Genomic DNA, 27,877 nt, shown 5'->3' on the forward strand with positions numbered 1-27,877 from the left:
AGACTGGTATTTTTCGTGGTATAATTTTGCTGCGACACTAACAACCCTTCAAATCAAGAACTAACAAACAAAACGTTGCCTGGGCTTGACCTCTAAAGACAGTGGTGGTATTTCATACAGGAGCGTTTACACGGGGATATCAACAAGGAAAGGAAACGGGGAATATTGACAGGAACAGATAAAGTGTAGGAAACTCGGGGCTGGCGGGGCCAGCTCCGAGCCGGACAAGCCCACGCACTTACACCAACGACTTCACCTCCTGGACGTCGTGACACCGCACGAAACACGCTCCGGGGTGCCAATGCACGCCACAGGAAACGATGGACACGCCATTATCCCGAGAAATCTCGCCGGCGTCGTGTCACGGCGGAAATGAGCCGCGGGACGACAAGACACAGGTGGGACATTCTTCCGACGGACGGCCGGCCGATGGCAGCGACTCATCGCACCCGTAACGTTCCACCACCCCAGAGACACCGTTTGACTCCAACTCTACGATCGGGGCCAGGCGCCGTGCTTCCACTCTGTGCGGCCGAGGCGGACGATGTCGTGGGCCTCAATCACCCACAGGCCGCTGGGCGCCTTGCCCTGCTCGACGAGAACGGAAGCGTGCACGGCGGCGCGCGCAATGACCTCGGCGTCCTGGCCCAGGCTGTCCTGGGCGGCCCGGCTCACCATGCCCAGCCCCTTGATGACGCTCTGGAAGATGCCCTCGCCGGCGCGGCCCTGCTCGCGCTGGCCGAGGATCATGCCGGGCTTGAGGATGATGCCGTGGTCGAACTCGGCCTCCTTGATGGCATCCTCGACGCCGTTCTTCATCTTGGAGTACGGCGCCTGGCCGGAGATGGCGCCGCGGGTGCCGGCGGAGGAGACGAAGATGAAGGCCTTGACGCCGGCTGCCTTGGCGGCCTTGACGAGCTCAACGTTGAGGTCGTGGTCAATCTTCCACTGCTCGGCGATACCGCCGGCGGCGGCCCGGGTGGTGCCCAGCGCGGAGAAGACGACGGTCGGCAGCGGCTGCAGGGCGGCGAGCTTCGGGGGCCACGCGGAGGTGTCGGCCTCGATGATGGGCTTGAGAGTGAGGCCGCCGGCCTTGGGGGGACGGCGGGAGATTGTGTTGACGACGGCAAAGGCCTCCGAGTTGATGAGGTTCGACAGGATGTGGGATCCGACGAGGCCGGTTGAGCCGATGACTGCGGCCGAGTGCGCCATGGTGTGCGTTTCTGTAAAAAGTGAAGTTTAAGAGGTGCTGCTTTGATGAGCGGTGGGCAAGGTTGCGGTGAGCGATATGCGAGAATGATACGACGACCGTTGTTGACCCGGCGGTTTGGTAGCTAGGTAGGACGATTTGGTCTGTGATGCTGCAGCTGTCGGCGCTTCCTTATTGTCTGTGTGAATGGACAGAAATGGGAAGAGAGAAAGAGAGGGCAGGACGTCTGTGGGAGAGGTTGATGCTGTCGAGGCCGGGCTTTATGGGACTTGCGTCTTCTTCCTTTTCCTGCTTTACGGCCTGACGTCTGTGTGTGCTTGGTGAGACAAGGCCGTGAGGGGGTGCGACGAGGCCAAATGAGGGGATAGGCGGAATTGAGAGAAGGAGCAGGTTGAATGGATGATTGGTAAAGGCTGTTGCTCTCGCTCGAGTGTTTTGGGGTGTGAGGGCAGGGCTGGGCTCGAAGATGACGAAAGGCTGTAACTTCAGAGCAGAGTAGCTCTCGGGTGCTTTCCAACTAGCAGCTGGGACGGAGGAGGAGTAGCGGCAGGGATGGAGGGGTGAAGGGACGACGGATAGCAGAGTCGGTACGGTCTAGTTTTTTAAGCTCAGACAGGGAGGTCGGAGCGGGTTTCTATCACGGTCTCACACCTCTGGATGCCCCACACTCCAACGGCGATGCTGATTTTGTCATGCCATGCTTTTGCTTCCCTGACCATCCATGGATTACACATCAGCTGGAGCTGTTCGCTCTGTGACCTGCGATGTTGATCCACCTTAGGTTCGCGAGCTCCGTCTCTGCAGCGCGGCCGCCTTTGCATGAATGAGCACGTACGCTGCTACGGCTCATGACTAGCACCGCTCGCTTCATTTTGACTTCTCTCCGCCCTGGATTTTGGAGCTCGAGACCACAGAGACGAGACAGCTAGGGAAATCCGGCACCGCCCACGGAAAACCAGAAGCAACGAGAACCAACACATACACGCTGATGGGATGAAGAAAAAAAAAAGTCGGGGAAAACCTGGCAAGTCCGCAGCAGCTAGCTGATCATGCAAACTCCGCTTAGACGGAGAGCTCAGCGTGCCTGCTGCCTTATCGCCGCGGGATCCACGGCTTCTGGGATTTGTCCCGACTGGACGCGGCGCCTGACCTCATATTTTATTGCTGCAAGAGGAAAAAAGCTCTCCCTCTGCCTCAAGCCTCAAAGGCAAGGCACCCTGATGCCATCGCCAAGACCGTGGGGTGTTTCGGTGCAAAGTAGCAACGAGATCCATCTCCCCGGTCTCTTAGGAGCACTCATCGGCGATAAAGATGAGGTGACGTGCGGATACTCCGCCGGCCTGGAGCTCCATAGCGGAATCCTAAGCGGAATGGCGACTCGGCCCTCCCGAGAAAATCGTCAATTGCCTGGCCAAAGACTGCGAGCTGCTTACAGAGATCTGCGAGAAACGTCTTCACATAATGAAGTCACCTCCTGCAACAGACTTTCGGCAGCAGCGGCCGACGGGTCCAAGGTGAGGTCAACACCTCGAGCACAAGCTGCGGTGAGGTTGGAGGTTGGAAGGTGAGGCGAGGGCGGCGGTGCAGCCACACTTTTCTGCCGTCGACGCGGGGTGCTGATCCCTGTAGCATGCGCTAGAAGCAGAAGCACAGAAGCTCTCTCACCCCGCCATCCTTGACCTTCCCCTCACCAAGCAATCCTCCGCCGACCGAACTTGCGACACCACACGACTGCCTGACTGCCTAGCCACATCATCGCCGTTGCAGCCTCACCCTTGCTCCAAAAGCTGCTCTGATCCGACCGCACGGCACCTTTTCGATCTTCACCAGACTTGTCTTTTGTCCAATTCACAGCAACAACCAGCGGACACAGTCGCCCACAATGGCCACCCAGTACGAAGGTAGATGCTCCCCGGCAGCACCAAACTCTACCCTTTACGTCTGATACTGACTTACACGCAGTCGAGCACAACATCAAGCCCGGGCCCTCCACCCAGTCCGGGACCCGCCGCATCGACATGTCCTCCTTCACCTCCTTCCTCGCCAACCTCACGACCGACGCCGCCCCCTCGTCGCCCCAGGAGCACCGCCACACGAACCCTCACGCGACGCCCACGCCCGTCGACGCCGCCGCCCTGTACCACCTCCTCCAGCAACAGTTCCAGACCCTCTTCTCGACGGCCCCCAACGACGACAACGCCCGCTTCCTCTCCTCCCTCGTCGAGGCCCTCGAGTCCGACATCAACAGCCCGCCTTCCGAGATCCCCGGCGTCAGCCAGGAGTACCTCGACTCGCTCGACCGCGTCCCCAAAAAGTCCCTCGGCAAGGACGAGGCCTGCCCCATCTGCGCCGAAAAGTTCCTCGACGACCAGTACCCCCTCATCGTCGAGCTGCCGTGCCACAGCAGCCACCGCTTCGACCTCGAGTGCGTGAGCCCCTGGCTGCGCAGCAAGGGCAGCTGTCCCATGTGCCGGAAGGACCTGACCAAGAAGAAGGAGCAGATCGTCGTGGAGGACGACGAGGAGAATGACGATCCCGACGGGCTGTATGCATAAGAATGAGGAAGCAATAGAATGGGCGGTGACGAAGGTGTTTGGAGTTGGGGTTGCATTGATATCCTCGGAGTCTGTTGAAACGTTCACGGCGGCGGACAAGGCATCACACGGCCTTCAGAAATGCTCAAATCATGATTATGTCGAGACAAACGCCGTCTCTGTCCTGATGCTGTTGATGATTTTGTGTACACACGCCCATGCTTCTCTCATGATGCTAGCCAAGTATTCATCCCTCAAGGGGTACCCGCCTTCGGGGCGCTGCCGCCGCCGCTCTTTCCTCCTTTCCTAACCTCCTTGCCCGCGCCCTTTCCACTCGAGTTCTCGCCTTGCGGCTTCGACAGCTTCTGATTCGCACCGGAGGCGTGGAGCTCGTCGCTGCCCTCCTTGCGCTCCGTCTCGGGCCGCGTCTTGGACGGGTCAAACGCCTCAGAGTCCTTGGCGGCGTCCTGGTCGCGCCCCGACTTGGTCGCCTCCGTGGTGCCCGTGTTGATGGAGTTGCGGTCTTGAGTGTCCTTGTACGGCAGGCGCGCGGCCGCCGTGCCGGTGAGGGCGCGTGTTGTCGAGGGAGCTCTCAGGGAGCCCGCTGCTGCGCGGAGGTTGACGGATCGGAGAGCTTGGAATGCCATACTGACGGACCGTGTAAGGATTTGCTCGTAGAATTGAAGTTAAGAGAGGTCAATTGAGGTTAGATGCGAGCTCTGATTTGTTTGGTTTGTGTAGGAGTGACGAGCTTCCGCTGTGGTGGGAGCTGCTGCATCGACGTGCCATCATTCTTCGGCTCGGTGACGTCATCAATACGTCCAACAGACGAGACGGGCAGTTGCGGCGCACCCCCAGCTCGTCGCCATGCTTATTTTCACATCACTCCGAGCCAATTCAAACCTGACGCATACTGCGTGCTGCATTGCGGCCAATTCCTTCGGCGCACTGGCCCGTGATGCAGTTTACCTCCCGGAGCTCTACCTGGGCCAGCTCCCGAGAGCTCCCCCGATGAGTCTCACCCTTCGCACAATGCTCTCCGGAATCATGCTGCTGCGGGAAACGCTTTCCGAGTCGTAGAGACCTCCGAAATCATCCCCACAGGCTGATTGGACGGCGGTGACACCTCCGCGCTGCATTCGGCCGTCGAGCCTCACCGCCGCATGTGGCAACTTCGCCCACCGGGTTATATGACAGTCTTGCCCCCATCGGCCGTACAACACGTCTGAAGAATGATGGACACACTTCCATACGTTGGAAGCATGCCTTGTCACATTCCCCCGCAACAAGGCAAGACAGACCATCCCTCAAAGACGACGAGCCGGCATGCATGCCATGCCACTCCAAGATGCGAATGTCTCTGATCTGAAGCTTCAAATCTCGACATCTTTCATGTTTTGAAACTGCACAGCCCCTACGAAGGCTTCCTTCAGCCCCCGGGAATGCCACTTGACATTTGTAGATGTTTCCTCGCGTTGCCCATCGGTCACCTCCATGGGTCCAGTTGTCTCGGCCGAAGCAGCAACTAAGCTAGCTATCCGCGGTTCGTGACATCTCGGGTGGCGCGGAAGGGCCGCCTCTCCAGATCCGGGGCAAGCCTGCGCCAATCATATTGCATGCTCTCAGTCACACAAGTAGGCGGCATTTCCTAGAGAAGGCCCTTGATGGAAATTTTCGACCTGCCCTTCTCCTTTGAAGCTTTGTTCCATGGTGCAGCACGTCAAGCCACCGTCGTTTGCGCCTCCCGGTAACGATATTTGACATCCTTGGCCAGGCACGGGCAAGACAGGCCTCGCGGTGGCATCCGTCGTGTGTACAGATCTCGAAATGCTCGCGTGCGCTCTGGCCCGAGGAACAGGAGGCGGCACAGCGCCGGTGAGGGCGTCCCGAGTTTGCAAAAGGACGGTAAAGGTCGTCATTCTCGACCCTTGCGCAGCACTTGCTGGCGAACCGGCATGAGACGTGAAATGAGAGTTGCGGTCTGGCCCTGTCCTCACGACGCAACGCTGCGGCACAGGCCGCGAGTGACCACCGCTGGCCAGTGCGGCCATCTGGTTGAAACCGCCCTTTGGCAATGTTGTTAATGATGAAGGGATTCCCGCAGGATGTAGCTTCGCAAGCCTGCTGCTGGTGGCCTCGCTCACACGGTCGACCTGTAGGAACGTCCGCAGTGCCCTGTCATTAACGAGGATGCATGTGGACGACGTCGGTCGGCTGAACCACGACACCGATGCATTGACCCAACGGAGGAATGTTGCCAAAAAAGCGATGGAAGAAGCCGTCGCCGCTGGAATGCGAGCCGGGGGATCAACATCACACCACGACGCCTCTGCACAAGAAAGGGATTATGGCCGGCCGGCCGTCACGGCCGATCCCACTGTGGCACTCCTCAAAGCCACTCGCTACTGCTTCCGTAGCAGCCGACGGTTCTACCTGCGCAACCGGCCCAGGGCACCACAGGCCTCGCTGTTCCGTCACCACGTGGAAGCCGGCGGTTGACGTTGTACGGCGCCGTAGGTCTTCATTCGGCTTCATGTGCCAGCGACTCTGCGACAGTCAGCAACAGCGCCACGAATCCGATGCGGAAGGTGAGCAAGCTTAAATATATTACCAAACGGGGGGAGGTAGAAATGAGGCTCCTGGTGGACGCGTCGAGACGTCAGTCAAATACGACCCAAGAAACGCGCGGGGGAGCCAATATGCGTGCGCACCCCTGAAATGGGGCCTGCCAAAGGAGGCGACAAGGACCGACTGTCGCGGCAGTCGTGTTTTGGGTTTGAATGCGATCTGCAGGATCAGCAGCGTAATCCAGAAGATGCCTGGACGCGAAGCCCACAGCTCTCGTGATTAGACGAGAAAAAAAAGTCAGGCGTGTCGCGTGTGCTGCAAGTGCTAGCATTACAGACGTGTGCACAAAAGTATCGCCAGCTGTCAAATGTTAATAAGGGGCCAGTAAGGGATCATGTGTTGCGTTTGACGGAGATGACCGGCGTCGAGTGCGAACAGGTGTGCTCCTGAGCTTCTCCATCCGGAGCATCTGAAACGAACCTGCAGAATTGGGATGATCTCTCTGTGGGAGGAAGGGGGGGCCCGGGTCCGGCAGTGGGATGCTGCAGTCGTGGTTTGTCGGTGCTGTTGGCCGTTTGTTTGCTGCATCATGGATGATGGATGTTGCACATGGAAATTACGTTATCCATGGAGATTCCAATTCATCAACGAGTCGTCTATTTTAGGCGTGGCCGGCGGGAGATGTGGCTTCTCTTTACTTATCGTAAACGTTTCAACCTGTGCCTGGTTTGACATGCGTGACGAAGCGTGGCGTCAAACGGAAGACTGCCTTTTTTTGTTTCTTGCCCCGACAGCGGTTCCCACTGCAGCATTGTCTCGAGTTGGTTGATGTTCGTGCAGGGTCTTGTCAGTCCCGCGTGGCCGGTGGAGGGCGGACGGGAAAGAGACGAGTCGCTAATCTGGGACGGCGGCATGAATCTAAGGGGCAGAATCTTTCCAGAAGGCCGCACATGCTGCCGTTCCACATCGGGCTCCGTGTCTTGGACTGGTCCAGCCCTGCGCTTCAGCTGGCAGGCGGGATGACCGCGGCCTTGGATTGCGGGGGCGGCGGCGCAATCCATCAGCGCGACAGAACTTTCGAAGCAGTCTGATCAATCCTCGAGACGCGGGTGTAGCGCGTCGCAGATGGCAGAGCGTCGGGAACCGAATGTCGCTTTTCGTCGAGGTGGGCACCGTTCCCCGGGGCCATCCCAAACCTGCAGCGGGCGTACGACCGACTTGGCTGGGCCTGAGAAGTGCAACCTGGGCAGTTCGTGGGGCGAAACCGCCAGATGCGCCGACGACGACATTTCTTGCATGTTTAGCTCGACCCATGAGTCGGAGTCGTGCGGACCTGTCCCCCCAGAGCGGAAAGACGTCGGAGCATGGCCGCCAGCACGGAGCGTTTTCGCTGAAATGACCATGTGATTCAGACGGGAGGCCCTTGTGCGACATCCGCAACCGCAAGACAGGACTGGCGGATCCCTTCCTCGACGGCACGGTAAGTCAGAATGACAATGTGTGCGGCAAAACTGCAGAAGCAACGTGATGTTCAGCATCATGTTCGCCGCACGTGGTTGGCAAGGATGCTTAATGCGCCGTCCTGCGGATGCTCAATCTATTCCCGATTGCGGCCACACCAATGTGCGCCGCCCGTTTGCAGGGCGAGTTGGCGTGGACGTTCGACTGTGTCCGTCAGTCAGTAGTCGATATGCAGAAACCCGCTAGATCGACGCTGGGCTTCCATGATTCCACGCTTCCTGATTCCCAGCCGTGTGTTTGCGTTTCCACAGTGGGCCTCAGCATAGCACGAAGCCGACGCTGTGATGTTGGCTTCCCAGCGTGGCCTGTTCCTGGTGGCTTGGAGCTGCTCAACAAAGACTTGTCCGTTAACGTGGTCGTCACGCCTTACAAGGTGCAATGGAGGCCATGACGACAATTGACTTTGCTGCTGACGGTGGCATCGATATCCTTGCTGGCTGGATGGATTTTGGTCAAGCCGAGTGTCCGCCGTGGGTTCGTCCGGCCACTAGGCAGAGATCCGTCGCAGGCGCAGAAGGGGGTCAGAAGCGGTTGACCTCGTGGCCAGAATGTTTTGGCTCCTCGATTGGACAGGTTATGGCATGTTTCGAGGCATTTCTCAGTCGCCGGAAGGCCCCGGATTGGCGAGACAATTTAGCTTCTTCCGATGGGCAGCTAGTGGTACGGACTTGTCCTTCTAGGACAGTTCGCTTCTAGTCCGTTTGTTTCCAAAGCGCGGGCGTTCGGCAGTCGAGGGACCAAAATGATTAGACGGTATGCTGCTGCTGTGCTGGTGTTTCCATAGACGAGAAGACAGAGTTTGGTGCAGTTGAGCACCGGCCAGGCTCAAAGTCAGAGAGTCGCAGAGTCGGGACTCTGAAGACTGCGCAACGGGGAAAGACGTTGGTAGAGCCGGAGTTGAGGTTGACGCCATTGGCCAGTTCGTAAAATGTCACGTACCTTGCGTTAGGTACCTTATCTCTAGAGGAAAGTTCCCGGACGTCAAGCAGCGGAACTGAGGCGGTTTTGCCATAGTTTGCAACTCGAACTGTGATGGCGGCAACCGCAACTGCCCTGCAACTAACTGCCTTTTCTGCCCAGCGCCAGCCAGAGCCAGGTGGCCAGGAACAGCCAGACAATCTTACTTCAGCGCACGTCCCTCAGCCTTCAAGAAATGAGGGTAAATTGGAGGTACATACGGCTACTTTTCCGTCACAGCGGTCCGGCAGCCGCTACTCGCGCGCATCTAGCGGCCGTGAGGATGCTGCTGGTGAGCTCGCTCCCTAATTTACCCTCGTCCTTGGGCGTGCTGTTCCTGCGCCGGGGACGCCGCCGCGCCGCAAAATCAGGGACTCTGCAGCGCTGCAGGTACCTGCGCGGTAGTCGCCCGGCTGCTTCCTTTGCTCGGACTCTCCAACATCCACATCTCACTTGGCTGTTTGTGTTTTTTCTCCCTCCACGTTCCTTATTTTACGACCCGGGCTGAGATGGCCTGCAGCTCTGAGACCCTTGAATCATGCGCAAGATACCAAGACTGCAATGGTCATCGTCGACACGACTCGACATGGGCCGAGCAACAGAAACGAGGCCGACGGGAGGAGACGCGGGGCGACGACGGACGATCGACGACGACAGAAACAACGTACCGGGGAGTTGAGAGTGGTCGTGTGCCACAGTCCTCCACGGACGGAGATACACGTTCGCTTTGCAGGAGGGAGTTTGGACCACATACTACAATCTCGTGTGGCTTGATGGGTGGCAGATGGCATTTTGACAAGCTCCTGCGGAAATCTAGAATGCCACGAGATGGATTCCCCCCTTGTTCGCTTCTGGAAAGCTGTTCATCGAGCTACGCTGCTACGGTCTGCGCGCCAGAGCCACGAGGAGACGGCAACGACGCTACAGACACCACCACGGCATTGTCCTGCAGCCATTCATCTGCCATGCCGGCTTCCGTATAAGGAGCGATTCCTTGGACCTGGCTCGCCGAGACCCTTGACACCCATTCCTGAACTTGCTGCGGATTGCTTACGGCTGGTCTCGCCGTCAACCCCAGGCGCACCTACCTACACTGACTAAACCATCTTGTTTGCCTGCCCTGAGCTGAGCCATGGAGATAGATGCAAGGTGCCTGACATCAAGACGACGCCTTGCCCTCTTTGGCAGACTTCTCGACCAGATCATCTGAAACCTGATGCATCTTTGTCTCCGCGTGCTGCGGCCATGCTCAATCGTCCCGGCATCTGTATGCTATTCGGTCTTTGAACAGCGGGCGGTTGACGACGAGAGTTTGATGCTTTCTGATGCTCCCGCTGCTTCTGCTGCCCAGACCCGATTTCTGCTGCCTCTGCATATCAAGACCATGGGAGTTGGACATGCATTTCCGAATGGCCCCAGGTGCAAGCAAGCTAACCTTTTTCCGCATGCAGACGCAAACAGGCAGGGATATGAACAAGAGAAGGAAAAAAAAGAAAGGAAAAAAAAGCAAAGAGACTCTCGACAGGGTATCGTCGGTCGGTCTGCAGGTCAGGGATGGTGAAGTTGCTTCGTTAATTACTAGCATCATCCATCATCCAGCAACCCCCTCGTCATTGGCGAGCCACCGATCCCTGCCTCGTTGCACAAGCCTGTCGGTTCCCACTATGGCTCCCACTCCCACTTCCAATTGCAAGCCCCTGCCACACGCAAGCAACCCGCCGCCCACCTCCCACGACGACGACCACCACCACCACCAGAAAACGTGGGAGACGGGACACAGTACCTGAGCCCACGGCACCATACCGCTTGGTACATGCGTCAGCCTGCGATACCACCCGCCGTACAGAGTACAGCACTAGGTAGAGTACTGCGTGCACCACACCCGGCGGCGGCGACAGCAACAAGCACCGCGCTAGGCTGGCCTAACCTTACTTGACCTACATTACCGACCGATCCTGCGTCCGTCCCGATAATTTGCAAACCAAATTGACATGTACTTGGAGTGCCTGCCAGAGGCCCAGAGCAGGCCAGCCTCGGCGTCGTAAAGGTAGCCCGGCAGACAGTGCACGGCTGAGATATCTCGCATGGCAACGCAGACCGACAGTCCACCTGCTGCGGTACGGATAGTTCCTCGCTGGACAGCACCGACAGGCACAGCGACGCTGCCGCCGACGCCAACTCAAATACACCAAAACCCATTGAGCAGTTGCTTCTCGACACTAAGCCCAGGTGCGCTAACAGAGGGACGGAACCGTACGCCGCAAGATAGCCGCTTGTCTCGCCCGTATCGTACCTGGGATGTAAAGCAGTGTATGTATCCGTAGTCTGTATGTACGCAGTCACGACTCTGGACTCTGGACTTGCGAGCAGTGCCCTGGAGACGAGCGAGACTTGTGGCTAAGGAAGGGTACCTAGTGCCTGTACCCCCATTCAACAACGACGACGTTGTTTGCTTGCTTGCTCGATTTGTAGATGGTCCGGTCCGGCCTGGCCTTGTCACTACTCGTCTCCCCTGGGCTGGGGGGAAACAGACAAACGGACGGCAGACCATCAGACAGACCAGCAAGAGGCGAACAATTACCCATCACCCTAAACACACGCATGTTCTCCTTTTTCTTCTGTCTCGTCTTTTTGTGTTATGTTATTTCCAGCCAGCCCTGGTCCCCGAAACAGGGAAAAGACAAAAAGTAGCACATCCCTTCTTCTTTCCGTTACCCTCGTCCTCTCCCGCCTCCGCTCTCTTCTGAGTCTGTTCTGTCCTGTCCCGTCCTCTCCTCCGCCGCCCGCCCTGTTTGCTTGCCTGCCCTGTCCGGCGGCCCTGTTCACTACTCACATTGTACCTTTTTTCTACGGTACTGGCCACTCTCTTTCGCTGCTCTCACTGGCCAGCACTTGCTTGGTCCGTACTTACTGACTGACCACTGAACGACGGGCCCCCCCTCCCCTCCTCTGCTCTGCTCCACGTCCTCTCTCTCCCGCTCTCTCTCACACAGTCTCTCTCTCCTCGTCTTTCCCGTCTGTCTACATACACCTACTCCCCATCAATTCAGGTCTGCTGGTCGTAGCTCAGTCTCCCCTCGCTCCTTGACCTTGAACCCCCATCCCCTCCAATCCTCCACCACAGTACCACCGAGTCCCCGATTTTGAGACCATCACTCGAAGCAACTGGCCCTCCTACGGTGCCATCCCCCTGTCACCCCGTGCCAGCTGACTGTGACGGACTCCACTCCTATCTATCTGCCTCCATCTGCTGCTCTCTCGCTGGTTTGGGCTCTGTCTCTCTTTCTCGCTCCGCTCATTGCCTTTCGCTCTCGTTTTGCCCCCGATTTCAATTCTGCGGCACCTTCATCCCAAAAAAACGACACACGTCTGGATCATGGTGCGCGACAGTCGACACTGTCTTCCCTAGATCCAACCAGTGCAGACGTGAGAGCCATTGAAGACGACTGCACGTCGCAATGGGCAATAGCCAGGGCAAGCCCATCGACTTGGATGGCGAAGGTATGTCTCGCTCCCAGCCTACCTACCCTATCTACACACAGCTCTGCTTGCTGTTCGACCCGTCCCGACGCTCCTGTCCTGTCCTGTCCTGTCCCGTCACTGAATGCACGGCGGCAACCACCATTTGCCGCAGCACTCGCCTCACCACCACGCTGCGCAGCGCTGCACGGCACCGCTCTGCGTGCCGCCGCCGCCTCTCCCCACCACCAGCCCGATCATCGCCAAGCTAACCGGCATCTTTCCACTCTGCAGTCAACCTCAACCATTTCCGCCTGCTACGAGTCGTCGGTCGAGGCGCCTTCGGTAAGGTCCGCATCGTCGAGCGAAAAGACACGAACCTGTCCTTTGCTTTGAAGTATATCCGGAAAGATGAAGGTACATACACGCATACACACCGCCTCGTTGCACGGCATCCTCCTGCCCCGATGGGACGCCGTGCACGACACCATAGGATCACCTAGATGCTGATACTGCCCTTATCAAACAGTCGTACGATCAGAGAGCGTGCGGAACATCATACGAGAGCGCCGGATGCTCGAGCACGTGAACCACCCCTTCATTTGCAACCTGCGATACAGTTTCCAAGACATCGAATACATGTGGGACCGCCCTGCCATTGCTGCCCGACGATGCCTCTTGCTGACCACTCTCCAGGTACCTGGTTGTTGACTTGATGAGCGGCGGCGACCTCCGATTTCACATTTCGAGAAAGACCTTCACCGAAGACGCAGTTCGCTTCTGGATTGCCGAACTAGGATGTGCCCTCCGATACATTCACCAGCAAAACATTATCCACCGCGACGTCAAGCCCGACAACGTCCTCCTCGACGCAGACGGCCACGTGCATTTGACCGACTTTGTGAGTTTTGACTAACAATTGCCGGCGGAAGCGAAATACTGACTGGACAAGAACGTTGCCTCGGATATCGTGCCCGGCAAGGTTTTGTCTAGCAAATCCGGCACCCTCGCATATCTCGCTCCCGAAGTTTATGCTGGCAAGGGCTACGATGTCCGTGCAGACTGGTGGTCGTTGGGTGTTCTCTTCTACGAGTGCATCTACAACAAGGTGGGTCTACTCTTCTCGAGACTTCGGATACTGTGATTAAACGTCCTACAGAGGCCATTCGACGGCAATTCAGAAAGCACCCTCAGCCAGCAGATCCAGCTCGCGAACCCCAAATACCCCGTCACACAGCCCGCCGTCAGCCTTCCCTGTTTATACGCCATCCGAGACGCATTAAGCCCGAACCGCGACACACGGATGGGTGCCACCTGGGAGAGCTTCACTAAGCATGAGTTTTTCATGATGATTGATTTCGAAGCGTTGGAGCGGAAGCAGATCGAGCCCGTGTTTGTGCCGGCGGCTGACAAGACCAACTTTGACGCCACATACGACCTTGAGGAGCTCCTGTTGGAGGAGGCCCCCCTCGAGGCGAGAGCCAGACGCCAAAAGCCCCGCGAACGGTTGAAGGAGGACGCTTCGGAGAAGGAAATCAGGGAGGACGAGCTCTACCGCATGATTGAGAACGAGTTCCGGCCGTTTGACTACACACTCGCCGCGTACAAGAAGTATGGCTGCGATGAACCCATATATCCTGACGTGGCTAACGTACATAGAATCACCGAGCAAGAAGGAGGATTCCCCAACGGCGACATGAATCAATTACACTCCAACAGCGGGCCCCAGGCATTGACCACCGACGAGGCCACCCCCGCCGCGATGGCCACCAACGGAGGGAGGAACACCATGCCCCCGGCACCCTTACGAAAGAGCACGAGCTTGGAGAGACGGCCCGGCAGCAGTCACAGCGGCGTGCCCCGCCGGCCAGCCGTGAAGCCGCCCCCGATACCGCACTATCAGCCCAACGAGTACCACAACCAGAGAGCCGCACCGCCGGCGATCGGAAAGCGCGTCACCAGCCCAACCGGCGGCATGTCAGTCACGCTGGACGGAGGCGGCAGTTGGTCAGAACTCGCTCGGCAGGACGCCACGCTTCCCACAGACGCCAACGCCACGGGTGACGGCAAGTCGGAGAGCTCAAGCGGAGTATTCAGTTTCTTTAGGGGCAAGAAGGGAAGAGGACACAGCCCGAAGCCCAAGGAAAGGGGCGTTTTGGGCAAGGAGGGCGCCAGGCAGGTTATTGGCTAGAAGACGATATGGAACAGGTTGAAGAGACGGACAGACGCAACGAGGATGGATCGATACCCGAGAAACTCAGCAAAGCTCGAAGGGGACCATCAGGTCCGTATCCACGATCCCGCAGAGTCGAGGACGAAGGACACGGCCAGGCCGTGGCGTTCTGGCGATGGTTGGCAAAGCTAGTGCCCGTTCGCCCAGGGATGCGACACAAAAGTCGCAGTGTGAAGACGCTGCGACGTCCCGAGAGGAGAGGCTGCACTACAACGGCACGGGCTGCATGTCACATTTGGCGGGCCTCGTCGGCGGGCACCAGCAGGCAGGAGGCGAGACGGCCTGTGCCGTGTGCAAACGACCAGAGCGGTCTCTGCGCTGCCGCCCTTGGCCGGAGCCAAGGCTGTTGTCTCGATTCACTTCATCGCAAGGTTCCAGGAGGATAAGGTACACCGAGGGGCAACCAAATTCATGAAGCATCAAAGACGGTATGGAGCGTGGATTAGCAAAGTGACATAGGACAACTCATCAAGCAAGAATATACCCTTTGTAATAACACAGGCCAACACTCTACATGCTCTCTCTCCACGTGCTGTCACAGTCGTTCGAGGCTACTGCTGCCACAAGGTTACCGCATCACCCCAACCAATGCAAAATAACTCCTTACCTCGAGAAACGTGCGTCTGGCCCGTTTGGCTGCGATACTTTCCTCGCCCCGGACGGGGATTGGATGACGTTGGACGATTCAAGCAAGTCGGTCCCCGGTTCCGGGGGTCGCCATTGGTCGGCTGGGACGCTGCAACCGGTAAGTGGTCTTGGGGGAAACTCGGGGGTGGGAGGGCTGCTGCTGCACACCTGCAGATCCCTCTTGTCGCCCCCTTCCCACCACCACCCACTTTCCATCTTGCCATCCGACAAGGACGCAACGTTGGCCGCACCGCACCGCATCGCAACCCGAGGATACGGACCTGGGGTGTGCGGGCAGAGGGGCGATTGCTTTCTTCTGTTCAATTGCCGAGTCGATACCGCCTTGGCGGCGGCAGCAGCTGGGGGGCGGCCCTGGAAACGAGCCGACTGAGCAGGCAGGCAGAACAGCCAGCAGTAACTCGACAAGGGGTCTGATAAGTCTCGTGATTCTTCTTCTTACGGGCAGAAGCCTTCTTTTTCGCCTCCTGGTGAGGGGAAGGGGGACCTAGGAGGCTTGTTCCGGGTTTGGGTTTAGACCGGGGGTGTCAGAAGAACAGGCAGCATATCATGAACGCAGCCATAGATACCGGAGCAGATAACAGAAAGAACCATGGAGGACTACTTTGCTTCTTGGTGAGCAGTAGATGAGAGGGGGGAAGCTTGTGCCGCGTAACACACCGCTCATCGCAACATGATCCTTACCGTGAGCGCAATCAGCATCACCCCCTCTCCCCATCCTTTCTGCCGTGTGCCATCTTTTCCTTTCGTTCTTCGTACGATTTTGCCCCCTTCTCCCACGTGCCGCTCTATCCATTCTCCTAGGTTGCCTGCCATGCCATGGGGTGGCGGCTGGGCAGGCAGCATCCCCCACGTCAAAAAAAAAAAAGGTGCTCACTGTCGACATGCCGTTGGTGGTGGTGGTGGTTGGGGGGACCTCTCTCCGCTCCGTGGTCCGTCCCCCCCTGGCGGCATGCACGCACGACAGAATACCGGCCTCCCCCCGCCTTTCTGCCTGTACAACCATAATGTGGCGTGTCCTGTACATGAGCAGGAAGGGGGAAGCCAGCCTGGGAGGAGGGAATCACGCACGAAAAAAAGGCACCGGGTGCGATGGGGGGGGGAGTGACAGAGTTCAACGTCCAACGGCGCAGGATGCGACCCTGTTCGCCCTCGGCCGAAGAGCTCCATCCCCAAAATCCGCTTCCCCGTCTCCGACCGCCCGCCAGAGACCGAACGCGAGAGACAGTCGCAACGCCGAACGCCGTCCGTCCGTGGTTCGTGTCGTGTCGTGTCGTGTCGTGTCGTGCTGCCCTCCCCTCCCCGCATGTTTCCAGCAGCATCAGGGAGCGCATGATGGGGTTCTGCTGCCAAGGAGAATTCGGATGCGGAATGCGGATGCGGGCGGGTGCGGGGCGGCCGCAGACCACCTCGGCCTGGGGGCATTTCTGGACTAAAACGATTCGTGATATGTACTTCGCGCCAGTGTCTGTGGGGGAAAGGAGGGCCGGCTTGTTCCCGCCACGCTATTGATGGGTAGCTATCGACCTTAGATTTACGGCGGGCGCAGGAAGTTCAGGAGGCTGACCGCTAGCTCGCGCCCGCCGGGTCCATCGTTTATAGGAGACAGGCCGAGGGTGCTTATCGGGCCCCTGGCATGGCAGAGTGATGGCATCCGCCGCGGAGGAGCTGCTCCGTTTAAAGCTCCGTGCTGGCCGGAAGCTCCGTTGGAACGACGACGTGGGCCTTGATATCATTCACTTCAAGCACTCATCTGAAGTACTCGTCTCAAGCACATACGGACGGCCATCTCAAGAGAACCAACCCTGACAAGACACCAAAGTGAGTCCAACGTGGAGATTCTCATTCGCTCATTCATCCTTGGAACACCAAACTAGCCTATACTAGTAGCATGTTACATCTGCAAAGAAAAACCAACCCCTATATGCCGACCCCTGACGTACAACCGTCGTGGTTGCCGCAAACCTCATCATCGTAGCCTTCCCAAAACCATTCTCGGTCGCTCAATGGGAGTTTTCCAGTCGGAAACAGGCCAGGGCCTATGAGCCGCTCGGCCGGATCTCGTGCTCCGCATCTAGAATTCCGGTGTTTGATGAATAACCATTCGCCTTGCCGCGGGTCGGAAGCTTACGTCCGCCCTTATTTTTGGTCCGTGTTAAAACGCCTGTCGTCCCCAGAAAAACCGACCTAATCCTGATATGCTTCCAAACCTGACCGCCTGACCTGTTGCCGTGGGCACGTGTGCAAATGTACATGGAGACGTCGGGTCCTTCAGGCCTTTGTCTTGTTCTGGGCCGCGAAGCAGGCCGCCACGTCCTTGCCCATCCACTTGTTGACGACAGCCTGGAAGTCCGTCTCGGACACGACGGGGCCTTGACCTGAGCACTTGGCCTTCTTCTGAAGCTCGGAGCAGAGTCCGTCGAGGTCGAACTCGCCGCTCGCCACGTCTGGGCAGTTTTGCAGCTTCTCCCTGGGGTGGGTGTAAGTCACTGTGCTACTTTCTTGCTGGGGGACAACATACCAGATCTTATTGCAGTTGTAGTTCTCGGCCTTGACGGCGTCCTTGACCACGTCATCGTCGGCATTCTTGGCGGCATCGATTTGGTCAATGAGGTTCTTCTTGGGCACGGCGGGGCTGGGCGCCATGTTGTACGGCGTGATAAAGTCGGCGTCAAGGGCGTCATTGAAGAAGCTGTCGTCAAAGGTGCCGCCTCCCAGAATGTTTTCTTGCGGTTCGCGGTAGTCGCCAAAGAGCTGAGGATCAAACTGTCCGCCGTTTTGCTGAGCAAGCCAGTCGATGCTGTTGGTGTCGATGCCCGCAAACAACGACTGCTGGCCGGTGTGCTCCTCACCGATGGTGGTCATCGTATCAACAGGCTTGAAGCCCATGGGGGACTGCGTGAACGGCTCAGGGGAAGTGCCGCAGGACGAACTAGGACCGGCATTCGACTGGGATGACGCTGATGGCGAGCTGGTCGATGTGCCGTTGTGCATGCCATAGGAGCCGGAGTCGACGCTGGCGCGCGACGTGGCGGTGCCGTTGGTGCCGTTCATGGACGGGCTGCTGAAGAGCGAAGTAAAGTTGGCCAGGTCGTCCTTGGTGCTGCTGAAGTCCAGTCCGTGGATGATGTGCGGGCTGTTGTTGTCCTTGGTGTTTAGGGGACTGACGGGGTTGCTGCTGCCGTTGGTGTGCGGCGATGCCGACGCTCCTGTTCGTTGGACGGGCTTGGGCATAGCAGCACCAGGAAGGACGCCAAACTTGGGGAACTCGAACTGGAAGTTGACATCGCTGAGGTTGCCGATTGCGGACGCACCAAAGCCCATGGGAGACTTGCCGTGTGAGACGGAACGAGTGCTCATAGCCGCGAGCTTGGTCTTGTACTCGTTGAGCTCGGCCGTCATCTTTTCAATCTGAGACTTGAGAATGCTATTCTCGCTGTTCGCATCCTTTGACGCCTTCTCCAACTCCTCCACCTTGGTCTCGAGGTCCTTCAGATGCTTCTCCTTGCGCTCACGGAATGCGCGCTGGGCGGCACGGTTCTGGGCCTTACGTTTCTTTACGAGTGTTAGAGAGATTGTCTACGGTCTAGGAGGTGGCAGAACATACTGAGCTCGGCTCGGAGGTAAGGGGCTTGCGTCCGGGCTTCTTGGGCACCTTCTCGGTGCTCTCACGTCTCTTGGCGCCGTTTCCTGGCGAGGACTCGTCGTCCTCGTCGTCGGGGTGGGCTCTCTTGTCAGAGGAATCGTTGTCGGTAGAATCTGACTTGGTGGACTTGGCGGTGCCCGGGATATCTCCAATCATCTTGCCCTGGTCATTGAGGGAGTCAAAGTCGAAGCTGGAGTCGCCAAAGTCGTAGTCATAGTTGTCGAGATAGGGGCTCTCCTGGAAGCCGTTGGCGGGAGCCTGGGCGGGAGACGTCTGGAAGGAGGAGGGCGACATGGAGGTGTCCTTGGTGCCCGGGGACTGGTTCGCCAGCTGCTGCTTGTTCGAGTTGAGGGCGGCGAAGAGCAGGCTCTGCTGCTGCGGGGTCAGGATGAAGTTGGTTGGGAAACCACCGTTCGTTGCGGAGGCCATTGCGAAGAGTACGTGAAGGGGCGAAGTGGTGAAGGTAAAGAGAAGTCAATTCGGTGCAGGAGGGCTACGAAGAAAGGTAAACTCGGGAGGCCGATTGCGGCTCGTGCCGGGGTCAAGATGGGATTCGGGTCCAGGCCGCCGGATCAACGGATGGTGTCGCGGGGAGACTGGGTGTTGTTCAACAGTGTCGCGACGCCTGCGTGGTGCACTCGGCAATACAAGACGCCAAACTCGCCGTCGAGATGTGTAGGAGGCAAAGGCGTATGGAGATTGTTGGTCGCAGCAGCGGTGCTGTTGGTGGTGGTGCTTGCGGTGGTGCTGGGGAGTGACGCAAAAAAGCTGGGGTCCAGTGCAGAGTTGGTGCGTGTTCCGCCTTAAAGTTGCTGCCTGAGTCACACGGCGGTCGCCAGGCCACCAGATTTCTCAACAACAAGAATGGGATGCAGATGCAGAGATTCCACGGGATTCGGGGAAAGACGTGCTTGGGGAAAGGTGTGCGTGATGCGAGGACGAGCGGTTGGTGGTGTTGGTTTGGTCGCCGTGTCCAGTGAGAAAGTGAAGTGGAACTGAATAGAACGGCAGCACTCGGTGAGGGGGAAGATTCAGCGCCCTTTCAATTTGTCAGCCGTCATGTTCGACTCCAACGGGGCCCTACGCCAGTCCTCGATTGGCAAGGGGAGGAGGGGGGGAGGGAAGACTCAAGAGGATGGGCGTCGGGGCCCCGAGGCGCATTCTGACGCTTCCATTGGCAGAGGGCGCGCGCAAGCCCCGTTATCGCCGAACAGCAGCACAACTGCACCGTCGTTTTCGCCAATTCCCTGGACCTGGCCCCTCTTTGCCCCAGTCTGCCCATGATGGGAATCCGGTCTCCCGGCCCCAACACTGTGAAGTGTCACCACTGACTGACCAGTGTGTGTGAACTGCCACCTGCCCACTCGAGGACAAAAGTCACCGCAACCCGCCAAGTCCAAGGCACCAGCTCGCGTCCCCTGTAAAGCCCGCCCTTCATCCCTCTAAAAACGGCATGTTCATCGGTTTTGCCACGCATCCTCTTTGCTGCCTCCTGTTTTCCGTGCTGCTGTTTTGGGGATAGCCGTCTTCTAAGCACCGCCCGCAGCATCAAGCGGCGGTGGGTGAGTGGAGGCTCCATGTCACTCACTTACATGGCAGCACTCCGCCGGACGAATATCATCAAGAGACTGCCCGCGTTTTACAACCTCTGCGTCTCGCGTCTTCCCTCTCGTCCATCGTTTCCGTCTCATCCACACAAATATCGGACCATCGCGACTTCGCAATCTCGCGTCCAAGGACTCCCCCGCACCGGCCTGACATCTCAATATGACGGCCACACTACACCAGCTTCGGCCCGCCATCACCAGTCTGTCGCATGACGTGGGTACGCTCTTCGTTGCGTAACAATGCGAGTGGCGGGTCGTCGGCCAAGACCCAAGGACGAGACTGCGGTCAGTGGTGCTCACCGTGCCGTCACTCGTCCGTCTGTTCACTGTACGGGCTGTGCAGCACTAGCCCAGCCTGCCAATTCTTCAAACGGCGCGTCCGGCCGGCTGGCTATGAGTCAGGGTCATGCCAGCCTTACTGCGTAAATCCGCTGACCCAATATTCAAAAGCCGTGATATCTGGCTATCCACCAGAGGTATCTCTCGTGCAGTGTAACCACGCCGATACCTCTCCGAGATGGTATTACATCGCGCCCCAGGCACCGCCAAAACCTCCATTCTTCCCACGCCATGGGACAACAAGCAATCCATGACTCCCAAAGGGTAGGAGACTGGCGTGACTGGCCGAAACTCTAATCGTTTATGGCCGTGGGACCGTCTTGGCCCTGATCAACTGTTCTCCAGAAAAACGAGAAACGGGCGTTGGTTAAAAAAGGGGCCAGATCTGGTTGATCGGGTTCCTGCCACGGCCTTGAGTCGCAAGATCTGCTCTGGTTGTCAGGGAAAGTCGTTGGAAGCTTTGAGCATCCGGATGACAAATGGCACTTTTCGGTGTTTGCTGCCATCACAATTGCCAGGATCAAAGGGACAGGAGACAGACGCAGTTCGCGGCACGAACCCGCCCCGGCATGACTGCATTTGTACTCTGCGCCCTTCGTGCCTCTCGTGCCGTTGTAGCGCGATTCCTAGTGACTGTTGTTGGTCGGGGACCACAACATGATCGGCCTGCTTACTCTCTTGGTTGCATAAATCGCCACGCCCGAGAAGGCGTCTAGACCCGAACTGCCCCATCCGAAAAGCTTACACCATAAGCCTCGGAACATGGCGAGGGGTTTGGCCCCGTGCGGCGGCGCGAAGGAACAAACCGCCTTTGCTGGGTGCACCTTTGTAAAGGTCAGGATCAGTTGAGTTGCCTCAGCCAAGTTGAAGGTGTAGAATGCAACGGTCTGAGGCCAATGACTGCTGTTACCGTCTTCGACCACTGTCGCGGCTTCTGAATTGCATCGTAGGCGCACGTGAGCCACGGCACTATTGCAATAACTCCGTTGCCACTCGGAATGGCACCACACTCCCGCTGCCGCCTCCGGTCTGGGGTAAAGGTGTCGCGCAGGGTAAGCCGTAAGCTGCCGCCGCTGTGAAGGCGCTGGTGTCAGAGAAATCGTCGTGTAAGTGAACCAAGTCCGGCAAAGTTCTGTTGCAAGTCCCTTCGTGCAGACAGAACCACCCTCTCGGCACGGGCGTCCATATCCCATTCCAACGGTGACGTAGTTTCCACCATTTCAATCTCACTGAGCACTTCCCAAGCTGCTTTCGAGTCGATCAGTGGTGGAATGCTCAGCTGCTTATCGTGCAATAGACGCAAGCGCACGTGCGGGACGTACCACGACTCCCCGCACTGACCATCATGCAGCCGGCCATGGACCCCGCCCATCAGGGGAAAGGAACAGCACCAGCCTCACGTCAGTGACCATTCGTCCGCCGACATCGAGCAGAACCTCCACGATCCGACATTGCCCGCACCAGCTACCTAGCCTCGCAACGGACCATCGAACACCCGATTCAACACCCGCGTCGACTCCAGCTTGGACTTTGCAGCCTTGCCATGGATCTGGCCTACGATCACATCCAGGAGAGCGCCCTCCCGAAGGACGCCGATAAGAAGAAGGGCGACTCCACGGACACCAAAAATGACCAGCCGCAGGCGTCGCTGAACGAGGACCTCCAGGAGGCCTACAAGGCTCTCTCGACGAGTGCTTGGGGCATGAGAATTGGCGGCTTCCTGGGGAACGCTGTCAAGCAGGTAAGAAGACGGCCGAGGCAAGCACACCGGAGGCAACGGCTAAACCCAGCGGCAGGGGCAATCCGTCTACAAGGAGGCGTCCAAAGAGGTCGCAGAGCTGGGGGAAGATGCCGCCAAGGGCTTCACGTCCATCGTCAACCGCACCCGGTCGCTCACCGTCAACACGGTGCAGGGCGAGCCTTCCGGGGATAAGGGCAAGGAAGCCGATAACCAGACCACGCCGACAATGACACGCGACCAGGCCGCCGCCGCCGACGATGCCATGAGCAACTCGGAAACGTACATGACAAAGTTCCGCGCCGAGGCGGCGAGGAGGCTCAAGGAGCTCCAAAAGGCGGAAGACGCTGCCGACGAGGCCCTCCTGCGCTTCGGCACCAACATCAGCAACTTTTTGAAAGAAGCGGTCAGCATCGCGCCGCCCTCCGACGCGACCAACCAGAGCGGCGCCGTCCTGTTCGAGAGCAAGGACGCCCAGGGAAAGAGAGTCATTCACACATCGAGGCAGGATGCACAGCTTCACGTCATTCACACGAGCACCGAGAGTTTCACAACGGATCCCGCAACGGAGGAGTTTTCGACCTGGGGCAAGACTTTTGATGTGGAGTCCAAGACTGGGGACATTAGTGACGATCTGAAGAAATACCCTGAGCTGCGGACAACAATGGAGAAGCTGGTGCCCGATCAGGTCCCGTACGCCGAGTTCTGGAAGAGATACTACTTCCTCAGACACGGCATGGAGGCCGCCGAGGCCCGCCGCCGAGACCTCCTTAAGGGTGAGCCCGACTGACTAGGTATGAATGCCGTGATGCTGACGACTGTCACAGCCGCGTCCGCCGAAGACGAAGTTGGCTGGGACGAGTCCGACTCCGAAGAGTCCGATTCCGACGAGTCCGACGCCGCTCCCGCTGCCGCACCCAAGGCCGAGCAGAAGAAGCCCGCCCGGCCGCCGTCGACCGAGTCCTCCACCACCATCCAACCGCCCCCTGCCCAGACCTCCCAATCCACCCTCAAGCCCACCGAAGCCCGCAAGTCCAATGACGAAAAGTCCCAGGCCGATAGCGAGGCTAGCTACGACGTCGTCGGCGCCGCCTCGGGCGTCCCCAGCCGCGCCCCCAACAGCCCCAAGGAGGCGCGCAAGGCCGAAGAAAGCAGCGATGACAGCGACGACAGCGACAGTGACGCCGACTGGGAGTAGTAGACGTAAGAATTGCTTTTGCTGGCTGGCGTTCCCGGGGTTGAACTCTTTTCTGGCTCGTATGGCAGCTCTTAATTTGCGGACTCTTGTACATCACAGCCGCGGCCTTTAGTGCACCATCTCCATGAGACCAAGTCGGATTTCCTTCGCTTGTTTATCGCTTCTTCTTCGTGACCATTGTGAATCCGTCCTCATCAACCTCGGGCTGCGGCTTCTCCTTGGGGGCAGCGACAAGCTGTGGCGCCTCGTCCATGTCGACGTCTCCATCCTCGTCATCCTCACTGTCGTCCTCCCAGTCGGTCTCCTGGTCGCCGCCCTCAATCTTCTTGTAGAGCCCGTCAACCTTGGCGCCCTTGCGGCTCTCCCAGTTCTTGCGCAGCTCGTCGACGGCCTCGAACTTGCCCTTGGCGCAGTCGGCACGGATCTTGATGATGCGCTCGGCGACGTCGAAGCCCGTCTCGTCGTCGACGTTGACCTCGAACTCGTCGACCATGACCTGGAGGAGGAAGGTCTCGATGTACTCGGTGTCGGGCTCCTCGATGGCGTTGCTGGCGGGGACGGCCTGTCCGTTGGCGATCTTGGTGTAGGCCGGGAACAGCTCGGCCACAGCGCCGGCGAACCAGTCTCTCTTGTCGGCCGAGTCCGGGCCGCCCCAGTGGTTCTGGACGGCGAGGGAGAGGGCCGGCCACATGTGCAGAGACAGGGCCACAGCCTGCTCAAAGGTGGACTGGCAGGCCTCTGTAACAATGTGTCAGCATTTTATGATCGAAGAATATGAGAATATCAACGTGTTTCGACTGACCTGCCGTGGGAGGGTTGGAAGATGCCATGGTTGCCGTGTTGACTGATTGTGGTGTTCGCGGGGTTCTTGGAGGGGCAGACCATTTCGGTGACAATTCTCAAAAATCACAATTTTTTGGGCAGATAGTGCGTGCGACACCCGGCACTGTGACGAAGGCTGTGTGGGGCGCCGCCGGGTCCGCTTTCAGGCCTGGGCAGGGTCCTGCGCTGAGCTGCGAGATTGGGTTGCCGAATACGTGATGAGTCCCGCTGCCAGCAGCATGCTTGTCTGGCGAGAAGCTGAGGATAACATGATCAAATTTCACTGTGAGCGTTCGAGAATTATTGATGAATGTTCGCTAAGCTCCCACGGTCACTTTCGTCTCACTGCCTGAGTCGCCAACCCAGCCCGTTCGTGCCCAACTACTGTTAGACTAATTGACCAGGACCGCGGACATTAACCATCCACTTGGTCTCCGCGTGATGTCATCGGTCCCCTATTCCGGCAGTGAGCTTTGAGGGCGGTTTCAGGGCCAGCTTTCTTCTGTGCTCCTCCACGACGTGATGGTCTGTCCCCCGGGCCTGCCAATCACCCCGGAAGCTTCAAAAAGCTCCATGCCCGCCGTTGCCGACGGCACAGGAGCTGTCCTCGTCGAGAGCCTCATCAAGACGTAGTCACCATGAACCCCCTGAAGCTCAACACCACGTCGGTGTCGTTGGCGGTGACGCCGACCGTCGTCTCCACCCTCTTTTCACATGTGAGAGCATTCCTGCCCCCCGATCCATATTCCCCAGATTCCGCATCAATGCAACCTGGAATCTACGGGCCGACGTAAGCTGACCGTCCGTCCCGCTAGTATCTCAACCGCAACCCGTTGAAACAGAAGCCCACCGCCCACCTGTCCTACGACGAAGGCCTGCACCTCGTCCGATCCTTTCTGGAGTTCGCGTCGCAGCACACCGTCGAAGAGTTGCAGGCATTCACGGCCCAATGGGTGCCGCATCCGCAATGGGTCAAAGTAGAGGATGCCCAGGTGCCGGAGGACCACATCGAGAGGTCCGCCGAGCTGATTGAGGCTCAATTGGGACCCGGAGGCGTTCACGCTGTTGGTGGCCGCAAGTGGTGGAGATGGAGGCAGCCCAACAGCCCTCTCAAGGCCGAGTGGATCGAGATGCGGTCCGACTACCACGAGCGGAAGAAGAACGATGGCAAGACGACGCGCGCGATGCTGTACGTTCATGGCGGTGCCTATTTCTTTGGTAGTGTCGACGAGCACCGCTACCAGATGCAGCGTCACGCCCGCAAGCTCAAGGCGAGAGTCTTTGCACCGGAATACCGCCTGGCGCCTCAGTTCCCGTTCCCCTGCGGGCTGCAGGACTGTCTCGCCGCGTATCTCTACCTGCTCACGGTCCAAGACCCCAGCACGATTGTGCTGGCCGGCGACTCGGCAGGCGGCGGCATGGTTCTGTCAATGATGGTCATCTTGAGAGACCAGGGAATCCCGCTCCCGGCCGGCGCGATCCTCATCAGCCCGTGGGTTGACCTATCCCACTCTTTCCCCAGCGTCTCTGGCGACAACCCCTTCGACTACATCCCGCCCTCGGGCTTCCACCACAAGCCGTCGAGAGCGTGGCCGCCCCCGAACGAGGACGACATGGCGATGATGAGAGAGCAAGCCATCAAGGCGAGAGCTGGCAAAGAGAAGAACGCCACAAAGCTCAACACGCTGGAAAAGAAGCAAGCCGCTCCGATTTCCTTGGACCCCGCTGCGGAGGGAACTGCTGTCAACGGTGCTTCGCAGACCAACGAGGACCCCACAGAGGACGCAGACCCCCGCAGGACCGCGCTGCAGCTCTCTGTAACCATTGACGGCAAGCTGACCACAGTCAAGGATCAAATTCAGGTTAGTCATTTCGGGCTCAGAAGGAACACTACTGACTGTTCTAGATGTACACGACGAATGCTCTTCTGTCTCATCCGATGGTTAGCCCTATTATGCAGCCCACGCTCGGCGGCCTTCCCCCTTTGTTGATCATGGTCGGAGGAGGCGAGGTGCTTCGCGATGAGCAGATCTATCTCGCCCACAAGTGCGCGAACCCCTCCAAGTACACGCCCCCCAACCTCGATGAAGCAGCTATGCGGCAAATTGAGCAATACAAGCCCACCGACGTACAGCTCCAGGTGTGGGACGACCTTTGCCACGTTGCCCCAACACTCAGCTTCACTCGCCCGGCCAAGTACATGTATCGAGCCGTCGCGCAATTTGGCGCCTGGGCGCTGGCGAGAGCCCAGAAGACGGAGATTGAGATTCTGGACGACGATGACATTAGTGTCATTTCGAGCTCAGCGTCCGAGTCTGACAAGCCGCAAGAAGGAGAAAGCTCCGAGTCTGTCCCGCAGCAAGTCGGTAAGGCGGGTATGCCGCTGCCGCCATTCAAGAAGCACATGATTCGGCAAAGAATCACCCGGCATGGCGTGGTCCACGACCTCGTTCCCGAGTCAGAGCTGCCTGGCTGCACCATCAAGCAGGAAGAGGTTGGCGTCGTCAGGCCCACGCCAGTCAAGAGATGGCTCCAGACGAAGGCTGTGTTTGATAAGAAGTTCTCCGGCGCCAAGGCCAAGGTGCACAAGAACATCATCAAGGATATGGCGGCCGGGTTCGTGGACTTTGGTGACGGTGAGAAGCCGCCACCAACCGCTCTGGCTGGGCGACGCCGAGCCACGGATGAGCTGCTGGACCGCAAGAGAACCAAGAGCTTGGGTCTGGCTCTGTGGTCGCTCTGGGGATCCAAGCACGACGAGATGACAATGGAGAGAGAGAAGAAGGCGGACTCGGGGGCGAAGACGTCCATGACGAGGGAAGAAGGCGGCGAGGGGGCCAGGTCGTTCCAGGACGTAGAGCAGCAAGACCCGGCACCGATCCAGCGGAGCGGTAGTAAGCGGCGCGTCGTTGTCGATGAGCATCAGACGTCACAGAACACCAGCTCTCAGGTCCTGGATTCTCAGGCTACCGACGTGGAAGAGACGCCCGTCGCTGCTCTCATCGAGAAGAGAAAGGAGCAGGAGAAGGCCAATGACCACCTCAGTCCGGAATTTGTGCCTGGAACCGGGGTGGCTGGCAAGCGACCGTTCCTCGACGGCATCGCCCTGCCATTCAGCCTCGGCAAGAAGGACGCAGAGACGGCCAGTATGATGACGCTGATGTCCGGCTCCGACAGCCGCCCCATCAGCCCCATGCCGCCCATGGACCAAGATCACGTCAGTTCAGAAGTCCAGGACAGCCAGGCCACCGAGGTCTCTCCTGAACCGACCCCAGCAGGCGAGAGCGAGCGGCCCCCCATGGACAAGTTCGTGACGGCGGCGGAGGACCTTCCCCTCAGCAAGGGCAAGGGCAAAGAGACTGCAAACGGCGGGGTCGAGCAGACGGCGTGATCCACGCGG

General features: G+C 58.5%; 9 protein-coding genes across 9 annotated transcripts; 4 read left to right on the top strand and 5 right to left on the bottom strand.

The window, feature by feature from the left end:
- Nucleotides 1-492: 492 nt before the first annotated feature.
- Nucleotides 493-1,212, bottom strand: CGGC5_v002303 (Protein fmp-52; the record flags this gene model as incomplete). The annotated part of the gene is made up of 1 exon (XM_032035292.1): nt 493-1,212. The coding sequence occupies one exon, from the start codon at nt 1,210-1,212 to the stop codon at nt 493-495; it is 720 nt and encodes a 239-aa protein (XP_031885756.1).
- A 1,880-nt stretch (nt 1,213-3,092) lies between these two features.
- Nucleotides 3,093-3,765, top strand: CGGC5_v002304 (putative RING finger protein; the record flags this gene model as incomplete). The annotated part of the gene is made up of 2 exons (XM_032035293.1): nt 3,093-3,111; nt 3,173-3,765. 2 exons carry the CDS (start codon nt 3,093-3,095, stop codon nt 3,763-3,765), a joined length of 612 nt encoding a protein of 203 aa, XP_031885755.1.
- Nucleotides 3,766-3,998: 233 nt separating this feature from the next.
- Nucleotides 3,999-4,391, bottom strand: CGGC5_v002305 (uncharacterized protein; the record flags this gene model as incomplete). Its single annotated transcript, XM_032035294.1, has 1 exon — nt 3,999-4,391. One exon carries the CDS (start codon nt 4,389-4,391, stop codon nt 3,999-4,001), a length of 393 nt encoding a protein of 130 aa, XP_031885754.1.
- Nucleotides 4,392-12,248: 7,857 nt separating this feature from the next.
- Stk32a (Serine/threonine-protein kinase 32A) lies at nt 12,249-14,440 on the top strand (the record flags this gene model as incomplete). The annotated part of the gene is made up of 7 exons (XM_032035296.1): nt 12,249-12,291; nt 12,544-12,666; nt 12,779-12,890; nt 12,946-13,150; nt 13,202-13,357; nt 13,409-13,860; nt 13,909-14,440. The coding sequence occupies 7 exons, from the start codon at nt 12,249-12,251 to the stop codon at nt 14,438-14,440; spliced, it is 1,623 nt and encodes a 540-aa protein (XP_031885752.1).
- A 577-nt stretch (nt 14,441-15,017) lies between these two features.
- CGGC5_v002307 (uncharacterized protein) lies at nt 15,018-15,333 on the bottom strand (the record flags this gene model as incomplete). Its single annotated transcript, XM_066150943.1, has 3 exons — nt 15,018-15,036; nt 15,090-15,218; nt 15,278-15,333. The coding sequence occupies 3 exons, from the start codon at nt 15,331-15,333 to the stop codon at nt 15,018-15,020; spliced, it is 204 nt and encodes a 67-aa protein (XP_066009626.1).
- A 2,065-nt stretch (nt 15,334-17,398) lies between these two features.
- napA-1 (AP-1-like transcription factor napA) lies at nt 17,399-19,202 on the bottom strand (the record flags this gene model as incomplete). The annotated part of the gene is made up of 3 exons (XM_032035297.1): nt 17,399-17,597; nt 17,649-18,682; nt 18,735-19,202. 3 exons carry the CDS (start codon nt 19,200-19,202, stop codon nt 17,399-17,401), a joined length of 1,701 nt encoding a protein of 566 aa, XP_031885751.1.
- Nucleotides 19,203-22,262: 3,060 nt separating this feature from the next.
- On the top strand, nt 22,263-23,655 carry CGGC5_v002309 (BSD domain-containing protein; the record flags this gene model as incomplete). Its single annotated transcript, XM_032035298.1, has 3 exons — nt 22,263-22,460; nt 22,516-23,233; nt 23,285-23,655. The coding sequence occupies 3 exons, from the start codon at nt 22,263-22,265 to the stop codon at nt 23,653-23,655; spliced, it is 1,287 nt and encodes a 428-aa protein (XP_031885750.1).
- A 154-nt stretch (nt 23,656-23,809) lies between these two features.
- TSR2 (Pre-rRNA-processing protein TSR2) lies at nt 23,810-24,485 on the bottom strand (the record flags this gene model as incomplete). Its single annotated transcript, XM_032035299.1, has 2 exons — nt 23,810-24,393; nt 24,458-24,485. The coding sequence occupies 2 exons, from the start codon at nt 24,483-24,485 to the stop codon at nt 23,810-23,812; spliced, it is 612 nt and encodes a 203-aa protein (XP_031885749.1).
- A 630-nt stretch (nt 24,486-25,115) lies between these two features.
- CGGC5_v002311 (AB hydrolase superfamily protein) lies at nt 25,116-27,868 on the top strand (the record flags this gene model as incomplete). The annotated part of the gene is made up of 3 exons (XM_032035301.1): nt 25,116-25,193; nt 25,293-26,339; nt 26,384-27,868. 3 exons carry the CDS (start codon nt 25,116-25,118, stop codon nt 27,866-27,868), a joined length of 2,610 nt encoding a protein of 869 aa, XP_031885618.1.
- Nucleotides 27,869-27,877: the final 9 nt, after the last annotated feature.

This window comes from Colletotrichum fructicola (genome assembly GCF_000319635.2).
Source record: "Colletotrichum fructicola Nara gc5 chromosome Unknown KSG_Nara_v1_contig01, whole genome shotgun sequence".
NCBI classification, from domain to species: Eukaryota; Fungi; Ascomycota; class Sordariomycetes; order Glomerellales; family Glomerellaceae; genus Colletotrichum; species Colletotrichum fructicola.